Source organism: Entamoeba histolytica, genomic scaffold (assembly GCF_000208925.1).
Source record: "Entamoeba histolytica HM-1:IMSS scf_1104750517093 genomic scaffold, whole genome shotgun sequence".
In the NCBI taxonomy this organism is placed as follows: domain Eukaryota; phylum Evosea; order Mastigamoebida; family Endamoebidae; genus Entamoeba; species Entamoeba histolytica.
In genome coordinates, this window is record NW_001914940.1 from 1,841 (window position 1) to 13,104 (window position 11,264).

At 25.7% G+C, this 11,264-nt stretch overlaps 9 protein-coding genes across 9 annotated transcripts, besides 3 other annotated features; 5 read left to right on the forward strand and 4 right to left on the reverse strand.

Annotated features, from left to right (window-relative positions):
• Nucleotides 1-237: a repeat region.
• A 40-nt stretch (nt 238-277) lies between these two features.
• Nucleotides 278-827: a repeat region.
• Nucleotides 822-1,119: a repeat region.
• A 330-nt stretch (nt 1,120-1,449) lies between these two features.
• Nucleotides 1,450-2,766, forward strand: EHI_054460 (phosphatidylinositol-3,4,5-trisphosphate 3-phosphatase, putative; the record flags this gene model as incomplete). Its single annotated transcript, XM_646990.1, has 1 exon — nt 1,450-2,766. One exon carries the CDS (start codon nt 1,450-1,452, stop codon nt 2,764-2,766), a length of 1,317 nt encoding a protein of 438 aa, XP_652082.1.
• Nucleotides 2,767-2,788: 22 nt separating this feature from the next.
• EHI_054470 (uncharacterized protein) lies at nt 2,789-3,193 on the reverse strand (the record flags this gene model as incomplete). Its single annotated transcript, XM_646991.1, has 1 exon — nt 2,789-3,193. The coding sequence occupies one exon, from the start codon at nt 3,191-3,193 to the stop codon at nt 2,789-2,791; it is 405 nt and encodes a 134-aa protein (XP_652083.1).
• Nucleotides 3,194-3,284: 91 nt separating this feature from the next.
• Nucleotides 3,285-3,683, reverse strand: EHI_054480 (uncharacterized protein; the record flags this gene model as incomplete). Its single annotated transcript, XM_646992.1, has 1 exon — nt 3,285-3,683. The coding sequence occupies one exon, from the start codon at nt 3,681-3,683 to the stop codon at nt 3,285-3,287; it is 399 nt and encodes a 132-aa protein (XP_652084.1).
• Nucleotides 3,684-4,199: 516 nt separating this feature from the next.
• EHI_054490 (uncharacterized protein) lies at nt 4,200-4,598 on the forward strand (the record flags this gene model as incomplete). The annotated part of the gene is made up of 1 exon (XM_646993.1): nt 4,200-4,598. The coding sequence occupies one exon, from the start codon at nt 4,200-4,202 to the stop codon at nt 4,596-4,598; it is 399 nt and encodes a 132-aa protein (XP_652085.1).
• An 842-nt stretch (nt 4,599-5,440) lies between these two features.
• On the forward strand, nt 5,441-6,186 carry EHI_054500 (zinc finger protein, putative; the record flags this gene model as incomplete). Its single annotated transcript, XM_646994.2, has 2 exons — nt 5,441-5,893; nt 5,962-6,186. The coding sequence occupies 2 exons, from the start codon at nt 5,441-5,443 to the stop codon at nt 6,184-6,186; spliced, it is 678 nt and encodes a 225-aa protein (XP_652086.2).
• A 77-nt stretch (nt 6,187-6,263) lies between these two features.
• On the forward strand, nt 6,264-7,148 carry EHI_054510 (fructokinase, putative; the record flags this gene model as incomplete). Its single annotated transcript, XM_646995.1, has 1 exon — nt 6,264-7,148. The coding sequence occupies one exon, from the start codon at nt 6,264-6,266 to the stop codon at nt 7,146-7,148; it is 885 nt and encodes a 294-aa protein (XP_652087.1).
• A 64-nt stretch (nt 7,149-7,212) lies between these two features.
• On the reverse strand, nt 7,213-7,737 carry EHI_054520 (uncharacterized protein; the record flags this gene model as incomplete). The annotated part of the gene is made up of 1 exon (XM_646996.1): nt 7,213-7,737. The coding sequence occupies one exon, from the start codon at nt 7,735-7,737 to the stop codon at nt 7,213-7,215; it is 525 nt and encodes a 174-aa protein (XP_652088.1).
• A 1,131-nt stretch (nt 7,738-8,868) lies between these two features.
• Nucleotides 8,869-10,269, reverse strand: EHI_054530 (serine carboxypeptidase (S28) family protein; the record flags this gene model as incomplete). The annotated part of the gene is made up of 1 exon (XM_646997.1): nt 8,869-10,269. The coding sequence occupies one exon, from the start codon at nt 10,267-10,269 to the stop codon at nt 8,869-8,871; it is 1,401 nt and encodes a 466-aa protein (XP_652089.1).
• Nucleotides 10,270-10,554: 285 nt separating this feature from the next.
• EHI_054540 (uncharacterized protein) lies at nt 10,555-11,199 on the forward strand (the record flags this gene model as incomplete). Its single annotated transcript, XM_001913702.1, has 1 exon — nt 10,555-11,199. The coding sequence occupies one exon, from the start codon at nt 10,555-10,557 to the stop codon at nt 11,197-11,199; it is 645 nt and encodes a 214-aa protein (XP_001913737.1).
• Nucleotides 11,200-11,264: the final 65 nt, after the last annotated feature.

The following is an 11,264-nucleotide window of genomic DNA, read 5'->3' on the forward strand; positions in this document are numbered from 1 at the left end:
TGGTTAATAAACAAAGAAACAGTTAGATTACTAAATGCAGAAGGGATAGAAATACCAAGGGAAATAATGACAAGAGAAATTATAATAAATATGAAAAATCTTATGAGATATTGTGGAGATCATTCTGGAGAATACAAGAATGTAGAAATACCAGAAGAAGACTCTCAGGAGAGTGAAGGATGGGGAGAAATTCTCACCTGAACAATAGGTTGAAAGTTATTAAACCTTAATTTAATTTATTATTATTTGTTCTTTTATTTTTTTTAGAAACTAAAATTCTTTTTCCAATGAAAGAAATATAGCAAATTTTAATGCAATAGTTATTGTGTAAATCTTTATAGTCTTGTAAAGAAAAGCAAACAAGACATAAAAATCAAATGTCATACAATAAAGAATGAATTTCAATAACAATAAATTATATAACAATGGTAAATGAAATACTACGGATAAATGGATTTGAAGAAGAAAAACACAAATAAAAAACAAAATAAAAACAATAATAATAAAAGTTATACAAATAACAAATATAAATGGCTAACAACAAGTGATATACAAGAAAGAATAAAAAGAATAACAAAGGAATGGAATAAATGAGAATATTCAGAAATACTCAAGAAGTATGAAGATAAAAGAAAAAGATTATATGATATCCTTCAAGAAGTATATTCAATCAAAAAGAAAAAATAAATGAAAAAACTAAAGAAGAAATTAAAAACAAAAGACATTGAAGAAAAAGACATTAAAATAATTGAAGAAAGAATTAAAAATAAAAAACACATTAAAGAAAAGAATGAATGATAGATGTAAAATTGCAAGAATATTAAATGTTAGTTAATTAAGTGTTAATAAATTTTTTTTCTATTTCTTAGCTTAGGGAAACTAATCCCGTTTGTTTGCTTGTTTTTTTAAAGAGTAATCTTTTTTGTTTAAATTACCCTTTAGGTTTGTCTAGGGATATGAGAAAAGCACGTCTTTGCTTTATTTCTTCCTATTAATGTCTTTTCTTTCTTCTTTCTGTTTATTTCTTCTTTTTAACTTCTTTGATTTTTGATTTAATTTTAATAAATTTAATTTCTTTCTTTTCTTTATGATGAATAAACCATTATTATATTATTGTATATAATTTCATTTAGTTAGCATCATCATTTGTGTTATTTTCTTTTGTTGTTATTCTTTCATACTATCTTATTTCATTATTTGTATTATTATTTATTATATTTCTTATTAAATTACATCATAATAATCAAATATAATTCATAATTTGAATTTGTATTAATGTTTGTGTGTTGTTTTTTATTCTTCATTCTTCATTTCTCATTCAAAACCAAATAATAAAAAAATCTTGAATGAGAAACAAATTGTGGATTTGAAATATTTTGAAGAGACAAAAAAAATGAAGTATTAAATGAACTAAAAATAAATAAATATTATTCTTAGTAAAAAGTCACCATGTTAAGAAGAATTGTTGCAGATGATAAGTACATGATCACAGCAGATGGCAAAGATTTTGATTTAACTTATATATTACCTAACCTTATTGCAATGGGAATACCCACAACAGGGATCTTTCAACAATGGAGAAATTCAAAAGAAGAAATAGCAAAATATTTGAACAATAATTATTTTAATAATTATATGATATGGAACTTAACTGAAAAGTCATACTCGTCATTAGAATTTAATAACAGGGTACAACATGTTGGATTTCTTGATCACCATCCACCTCGTTTTAATCATTTACTAAAAATTGTTGGAGATATTGTTGATTATGTTCTGGAATGTCCAAAACATATTGCATGTGTTCATTGTAAAGCAGGAAGAGGTAGAACTGGTTTAGTATGTTCTTGTGTCTTACTTTCACTTGGAAAATGTGGTGATGCTAAAAAGGCACTAGAATTATTTGCTCGAAAACGCTCTAAAATTATGAAAGGAGCAACTTCACCACCACAGATTAGGTATTGTTATTACTTCTATTATTATCTATCAGTTTTTCCTAGAGAAGTTCCGTTTAAACCAATTCCTAGCTATTCAATTAATCTTAGTTCAGTTTTATTTACTGGGTTCAAACCTACAATTACAGTAAAAGATTCTACTGATTGTGTACATCCTGTGTTATACTTCAATCCATTATCTCATTCAGAACCTCATCCTCATTTAGTCAAATGTTCACAGTCATGGCAACAAATGAGTGATGGTTGTTTTATTATTTCATTCATTAAACAACCAATCGTAAATGACACAGTTATTTCTTTAACTGTCGAATCAAAAGAAAAGAGTATAATTATTGGTAAAGTCATTCTCAATGCTTTCTTTATAGATGTTCATTCCCAATATACATTGAAACTTGATCAAGTTCAAGACCCAACTGAAGGGGTCAACCGAAATTCTCTTGGACTTCCATCTCATTTTTCTATGACGTTCCGTTTCAAAGAATCAAAAAGAGAAGAAGATTCAATAGAAGAGTTACATGAAAAAATTGTTGCAATAACCAAACAATTTCCTCTTGATGAAATGCATAGAGTATTACCACCTCCTATACCATTTAAACCAGAGTTTGGTAACAAAAAGACTTTAATTAATAATACTCCTAGAGGGTCACGAAAAAAACAATATTTATCAGATGTTCATGAGGTTGAAGGAGAAAGGAGGGAATTATTTGGTAAATCAATTTCTCCAATAGTATTAAGTTATTCAACAGAGTATAGAAAAGCAACGATAAAAAAAGAAAATGTAATAAAAAAAAGTGATGCAATCAATTCAGTGTAGTCTATTGTTTAAAAAAATAAGTCTAAATTGTTGCACTTTCACATTCAGCAAGTAACCCTTCTCCTTGACCTCTCAAATATTCTAAAGTTGTAAGGAATAAGTTGAGCTTTTTTTGTGTTTGTTCAAGTGTTTTTCTATGAGAAAAAAATCTATCACTTCTACCAAAATCTTCACGTAAAAGATGTTGAGTCATCGACTCATTAAGAATAATTTGAATTTTTTCAAAGTTTTGAGTAATTTTTGTAATTTCAGTTTGAACTTTAAGACTTGAAACCATTGGATATTTATTTTCTTCTGAATCATCTTGTTTTATTGTTCTAATCATTTTACGATATGACTTAACTATTTCAAAAAAACAATTCTTACCTTTTTCCAAAAGTTCACGTTCCTGAGTTTTTTCAAGAAGACCTTCTTTTTCAATTTCCATAAGTAAATGCTTTTATTAGTTATATTATATCTTTTTCTTTAAAAAAAAAAAAGGAATAAAAAAAATATTGATTGAGTAATACAATCTATTTTTATTGATTAGCAATAGAAAGAATCCATCTATCAAGGAATGGAATACCAATAAAATCACCAGATTTTGATTTGATAAAAGCAATCACAGCAAGTACTATAATAACTGCTATTGTAATAACAAACATTATCCAGAAACAAATAACAAAGAATAATCCAGCCCAATAGAAACAAAGGCAGAAGAGTGCAACCATAAATACAATTCCATTGATAATAAATGATTGAAGAGCAACAGCACGTACATAAACATTTTGTTTTTCAAGGAAGAAAATAATAATTCCACCAACCCAACCAAAAACAGTAGCAAGAAGAGAAAGAACTGGAACACTACATGAAAGTGTAGTTGATTGATTATCAGTAGTTTGGGTGTTTTGAGAATAATCATTAAAAGGGTCTGACATTGGTAATTTTATGAATAAAATTATTAGTTCCATTAAATAGTTCAATGAAAAATTCGATGAGATACTTCGAGTGAATAAACTGAGAAGTGAATTAGATTATTTTTAAATAAAAAATCGGGATATTAGTATAAATTATAATATTATTTTTAAGATAGATTAATTCGTCATTGCACATGAAATTGTTTTCAAATGTCAGATATAAATTTTACAGCTTAAATACAATGTATTAGTAATGTTCTCATTAATTCAAATGAAGTGAAACTGAAAAGTCAATTCACTTTGCTTAATTAACTTTAGACACAAAGTATTAATGTTCTACTTAAAAAAAAAACATTCATTTTAACACTCATTTATCACTTTGATTTGTCATTTTTTTTTTCATATTTTTTATTTAAATTGATTATTCATTCAATAAGAAACGATTTTTAATTCAATGAAATCCAAATGGAATTTAATATTTTTTTAATATAAAATAATAGAACTTTAATCTTAAAAATAATTAATTTATTTGATTTTATGTCAGACCCTTTTAATGATTATTCTGGAAATAATGCTGAAGTAAGTTATGAAACTACAACTCTCAGTTGTAGTGTTCCAGTTCTTTCTCTTCTTGCTACTGTTTTTGGTTGGGTTGGTGGAATTATTATTTTCTTCCTTGAAAAACAAAATGTTTATGTACGTGCTGTTGCTCTTCAATCATTTATTATCAATTTGATATTCTTTGTTATTGCCTTATTCTTCCTTATATTCTATTGGGTTGGATTATTCTTTATTATTTGTTTCTGGATAATGTTTGTTGTTGATGTCATTGTTCTTATTGGACTTGCTGTGATTGCTTTTATCAAATCAAAATCTGGTGTTTTCTTTGGTATTCCACCACTTGGAGGATGGATTCTTTCTATTGCTAACCATTAAATTATTTACAAAATCCTATTACTGATTGAATTTCGTTATTGGTTTGATAGTATTTAGTTATTATTTTTTGGTTTATATAACATAAAATAACATAAAAACAATTTCTTTTTAAGTTATTTTTATAATATTTAAACCCCTAATTTTTTTCTTAAAAAATATTAATTCTTTTTATTCTTAAAAAGAAATAATTTTTAAATTTGCATGTATTGAAACATAGTTTATTTAATAATATTTTATGTACTAAACATGCAAAATAAATTGTTGTAAATTGTAAAAGTATTTTAAGAAATACTTTGAATAAAATCATTAAATATTTTTTAACTTCTTTTCATTAAAAACAAATGTTTATATTCAAAACTGAATTACAAATAAAAAACTTTACAAAGTTTAAACATTTATTACTCAATTGTATTAGGAAAAAAGCATAGTATTAATAATTATTATTGTTAATTGTTTAATAAAGTTATTTTTTAAATAATAATAATTAAAATAAATATTATCATTATTCTAGATAAATTTATAGAATTTTATAATAATTTTATTTTTAACTTGATTCTTTTTATTCATTCAATATTTGAATTTGTTAATGTATTTTTAATGAGAATTTTTGTTTTTCTATTTGAAAAATAAAACGTTTTTAATACCCTTTTATTTAAGTTTTTTTTATTTCAATGAAATTTTTCCAGAACATCAATCATTGGGACAATGATACGAAGATAAGTATATCCATTATTCTTATTGGTTTTATAATGACTTTATTTATTTCTTTCGTTGACTTATTTACTCTATATCCACAATTTAATTTTTCTTGGATTTATCTTCTTTATATAATTCTTTGGTTTATGTCATTTGTTTGCTATTACAAATGTGTAACAACAAATACTGAAGTTCCAGAAATTACTAAAATGGATATTTCAACATATCCACCATGTTCTAAATGTGGGTTAGGTAAACCAGAACGAGCACATCATTGTTCAAAATGCAAATCCTGTATATTAGAAATGGATCACCATTGTAATTACATAGGAAATTGTGTTGGATTTGCTAATAAGAAATACTTTTTGTTACTTCTCTTTTATGTTACATTAATGATACTTTTCGTTCTCTTAATCAATACTCCATTAGCTATTTATGCTTTTTTTTATCCATTAAGAAATCCATTTTATCATTGTGTATTTAGATTATTTGATTTGGTTCATTGTATTCTTGGTATTTATGCACTTACTCTTATAGCATCTACAGCCCATGTTGTAATAAAAGGCTTACTTTGCAATTATACAACTATTGAGTTTATCGTTTGTTTTTTTTAACCTTTTCTTCTAAGTTATTAAATCTCAAGATTCAATCTTATCAATTTTTATAGGTAAAAGGAGAAATGGGATGGATAAGTTCTTCTGAGTCAAGAAGGAAAAATAAATATGACTTAGGTACATTGAGAAATATTCAACAAGTCTTTGGAATTGGACTTCTTCAGGCATTATTACCAATTCCATCAAATACTACTTGTAATGGAATTAATTTTGAAACTAATGGAGAATATAATGAAGCATTAGAAAACCAATACAATGAGTATTATGAAGATTATTAGAATAGTTGTTAACAAGAGTTTAATTAATTTTTAAATTAATCAAAAAGAGAACTGAAACTTTTTTTAAATAAACAGAAATGAACCATAAAAAAATTAAAGTAGCAGGTATTGGTGAGGTTGTTTGGGATTGTTTTGGAGATGTTAAAAAACAAGGAGGAGCACCATGTAATTTTGCTATGCACATGGCACAATTTGGCTTTGAGTCATATGCTTTCATTGCTGTTGGAAATGATGAATTAGGTAAACGTTCACTAGAAATAATTCACTCATTTGGGGTTCAAACAATTGACCCAGTTGTAGATTATGAAACAAGTACTGTAATTATCACTCTTCACAATGGGATTCCATCATATAACGTTAAACTAAATGTTGCTTGGGATCATTTGAAATTAACAGACTCTATCATTGAAAAGGCAAAAGAATTAGACGCAGTTTGTTTTGGAACTATTGCACAAAGAAGTGAAGAAACAAGAAAGTCCATTATTCAGTTTTTAAAATTAATGAAACCAAATTCGTTCAAAGTCTTTGATGTTAATTTAAGACAACATTTTTATAACGATGATATAATTCAAGAGAGTTTATCATTATCAAATATTGTTAAAATGAGTGATGAAGAAATTCAAGAAGTAGGTAAAGCTTGTGGATTTCAGGGGAATGACTTAGAAATATTAAAACAAATTCATCATCAGTATCATTTAAAGTATTCATTACTTACACTAGGTGAAAAAGGAAGTTATGTTTATGACGGTACTAATGAAATATTTTGTGAGCCAACAAAAGTAAATGTTGTAAATACTGTTGGTGCTGGAGATTCTTTTACTGCTATTTTTGTTGGTTCAATTCTTAAAGGAAAGAGTATTGAACAGGCACAAAAATTAGCAAGTAAAGTTGCTAGTTATGTATGTACTCAGGATAGTGCAATGCCAAAACTTACACAAGAGCTTTTATCTGAGTTAAAATAATCAAAAAAAAAATTTATCTTTTTTTAATTTATTCTTCATAGGTTCTAATGAAAGAATGATTAAATTAATCTTGATGTTCCTCTGACTTTTCTTCAGAACTAATTTCTTCGTTTTCTAAATCTTTGGCAGTCATCACAATGGCTTTCTTTTTAACCTCTTGGGCTTTAGCTTTTATTTCAGCCTTTCTAGCCTCTTTCTTAGCTTTTTTTTCTTCTTTTTTTGATTTTTTTTGAGCCTTTTTAGCCTCTTTCTTAGCTTTTTTTTCACATTTACCACAACATTCATCACAATTTTCACATTTGGCTGGTTTTTTTTCTTCTTCATCTTTCTTTTCTTCTTTGACTATTTTTTCAATCTTTTTATCTGCCTTCTTATCACTTTTGGCTTTCTTTTTTTCTAATTTCTCTTTCTTTTTATCTGCTTTTTCAACTACTCCAACAATTTTTTCTTCACCTTTTGCTTGCTTTTTGGCTTCTTTTTTAGCTTTCTTAGCTTCTTTTTTTTCTTGTTTTTGTTGTTTCTTTGGCTTCTTTTCAACTTCTTCTTTCTTTTCTTCAGTAACTTCAATCTTCTCTTTTTCCTCAGTCATGTAATTTTGGATGTTTTTTAGTTTGAAACTCTTCTATTTATTGTGAAATTCTACTTTGTGTTTTATCATTTTGGGATAGTAAAAGAGTCATTTCCTTGTTATTTCAGATTAATGTTGGAAAAGGGTTTCTAATTAAAATTATAAGCAAAAATTCTTTTTTTTTACTGGAAGTTAGAATAAATATTACATAAAATAATAAAATAATAAAATATTAATTTTATTCAAAAAAGTTTAATTATTAATTAAAAATACCTTAGACACTAAGCTTCTGTTTTATTTTTATTAATTTTCCAAAGATATTTAAATTTATTTTGATGACAAATTTTTAACAATAAAGATGTAAATGGTAATATATAACTTATTAAAGAGGAGTCTTTAAAATAAAAAAGATATTAAATTTAAAAAGGATCTTTATTTCATAATTAAATCATCTTATATTCATGTTTCTTTAATAGTTTTATTTGAAATGTATTTATAATTAATAAGTAAATAAATACTTTTTTTATAGTTATAATTAAACATTATTTAAAATATTAACTAATGAAACATTATTTCAATACTTTTAATTGTTTGAGTCAATTTTTGGTTTTTATTATATTTACAAAATTTTATTAATTAACATAAATTAAAGAACCAACAACCATTAAACACTCAGTTTTGTATTACTTCTAATATCATTCAAAATGAAATTTTAATTAAAGTCATAATACTTTTATCTGTTCACTACTTATCATAGTTATTATCAAAAAAATAAAGATAATTTCAAGAAAAATAAAATATTACAAGTTTTTCTATATACCTAAATTCTATTTCAATCTCATATTTTAAAAAGTGTAAAATTAAAATAGATGATAAAAAAATAAACGTTATTGTTAAATAGTTTAATAAAGAGAAGTTATTTTCCTTTTGAGTAGATAAATAAAGAAATTAATATAAACTTAGAATAAATAAAAGCATATTAAATAAGAAAGAAAAACAATAAATATTTTTTATTTTTGTTTTACTTAAATATAAAAAAAATGTTATTAAAATTTTGTTTAATAACACAAATTACTAAATAACAAAAAGAAATATATGAAAAATAAAACGTAGAATAACAAAATATAAAAGGGAATAATTAATGAATTAAATTTAATTATTATATCTTGAAATTAACTCATCAATGAATTGTGCAGTTTCCATTCTTTGTTGTTTTAATTGTTCTGGGTCAGTATCTTTCTCAGCATAAAGATCAGCACAATGGGCAGTACCTTTGATATAAGAAGCATAACAATTAATATCTGAAGGAAGAGTTTCATGTTTAGCCAATGGACTCCATGGATCAGTTGAACCAGAAGTATAAGCTACATTAGTGGCTTTTGGTTTATAACCACCGTACATTAAATTAGTATGATAAACTCTTCTATCTAAACGTTGTTTATCTACATTGAAAATGTCTTTACAAAGAAGATAATAAAATTCATTATTAAGTCTCTTTGAAAATGGAAGACTTTCATTAACTGGTTGGAAATAACTGTATTCACTACAGATTTGCCATGCCCAACTTCTTGTTGATGCAAGTCTATTTCCTTCTTCTTCTGTTTTAGTATTTGCCATATCTGTAAGCATGTCAGCATAACTTGATGGTGCACATTCAAATCCAAATTCATTAAATGCATGACTCATTAAGTCAACCATATTCTCATATGCTGTTTTTCCTTCAGTAGTTAATATATTACAAACACCTTCAATAGTTAATGAATAACTTCCATTATATTGTGGATAATTTACCATTGTTGCTTGGATTTGTTGAATAAGAATAGTAAGGTCATCTTCTTCTTTAATTTCAGTACATGTTTTAAAATCATTCTTAAGTTGTGCTTTACCAGAGTCAGTTTTGAAAAGTTCTTCAATACTATCAGTAGCTTCTTTCCAAGCATTACCACATTTTTCACCCATATCATTGTAAATAACATCTAAAAATTCATAAAAAGTAGATGTGGCATAAACTGGTGCAGATGAAGCAACGGCTGCATAAACTACATTTGGATATTTTTGTCTAATCCACGTAGCAAGGTTTCCACTATATGATCCACCAAAAACTATAACAGGACCAGTGATTTGATATTCTTTTTTAATTTGATTAATAATCATAATATAATCTTCTAAGGCTTGAGCTGCACTAAGATATCCAAGATTTTCTTGTGACAATCCTCCTTCTGGAACAGATTTACCATAAAATCTATGTTCAATTGCAAGCATTAATGAATTATATTTTTCGGCATATTTATTAATAACAAATCTTCCTCCAACAGCAGCTGCCCTTTGTGTTCCTTCTCCTCCAAGGTCAACCAAAAGTGGTGCTTCTTTACTATATATAGTGTCGTTAATAAAATATCGAATGTTTATTGTCTTTTTATTGGTTAAATCAAAATGGTCAATTGGTTGTGTTGAAACATGTTCTATAACGTCGCTTCTATCCATTTCTCCTCTAAAACGAATGTTTTGGAAACGAAATCCAAGAGATGTTGTGAGTAATAAGAAAAGAAACATTACTTAAGGATTTTCGAGATTCCGAAATTCTTTTTTTTTCTACTATTATTGAAACTATAGCTTTCATTTTTTTTACTATCAAATATTCCTATTTTTATTAACCAGACTCAGAATAGAAAATTTCTACTATAAAGGAGTTTTCAGACAACTATACAGTTCATTTTGCCTTTGGTTTGTATCATTAAAAACAAAATATAAGTTAAAAAAAGAAGGGGGAATAAACTCGAAATAGGAAAAGTAAAAATAGAATAGTTATAAAAAGAAAAAGGACTAAGATTTGTTATTATGATTACTAAGAGTTGTGGACATCTTAGTGGAGGGAAAGGATCTATGAGAAGAATTGGGGTGATTGAAGAAATGAAAAGGTATAAAGAAAAAATTAAAGAAAAATTATCAATAAAGACAGACGATGTAGAAACACTTAAAGTAATAAGAGAGATGATAAATTTTCAAATGATGATTCAACAAATGAGAAGAAGAATTGAATTAACAGAAGTGTTTCAAAAAGATAAAAAGGATTTAATGAAAATCTCAAAAGTTCAGCAAGATATGCATATAAGAGAAATGGAGAAAGCAATAGAAAAAGGAAAAGAAAGGTATGAAAAAAGGATAAGAAGTATTGATATGATGGAAACATTTTTTAATAAAAGTGAAATAGTAGAAGAATTAGCAAAGAAAATGTTAGGAGAACGGTTATATGTAAATATAGTAAGTAAAGGAGAAAATTTAGGGAATGGAGAATCAAGAAATGAAGGGGAAAACGAATGGAAAAAAGTGAATATATTAATATACCAAAATTTAATATTTTTATTAAAACCAGGGAGTGATACAGTATTAGCTATCATTTATATTAGTAATCAATATAAATTAGTTTATGCAGAAAATCAAAGAAGAAGATATATGTTAAAAGTTGGACAATTTGTTTGTTAAAATAAAAAAATCAAATAAGAAAAAGAAATAACAAATATAGGTATTATCAGCAGAGTCAAAAGAAG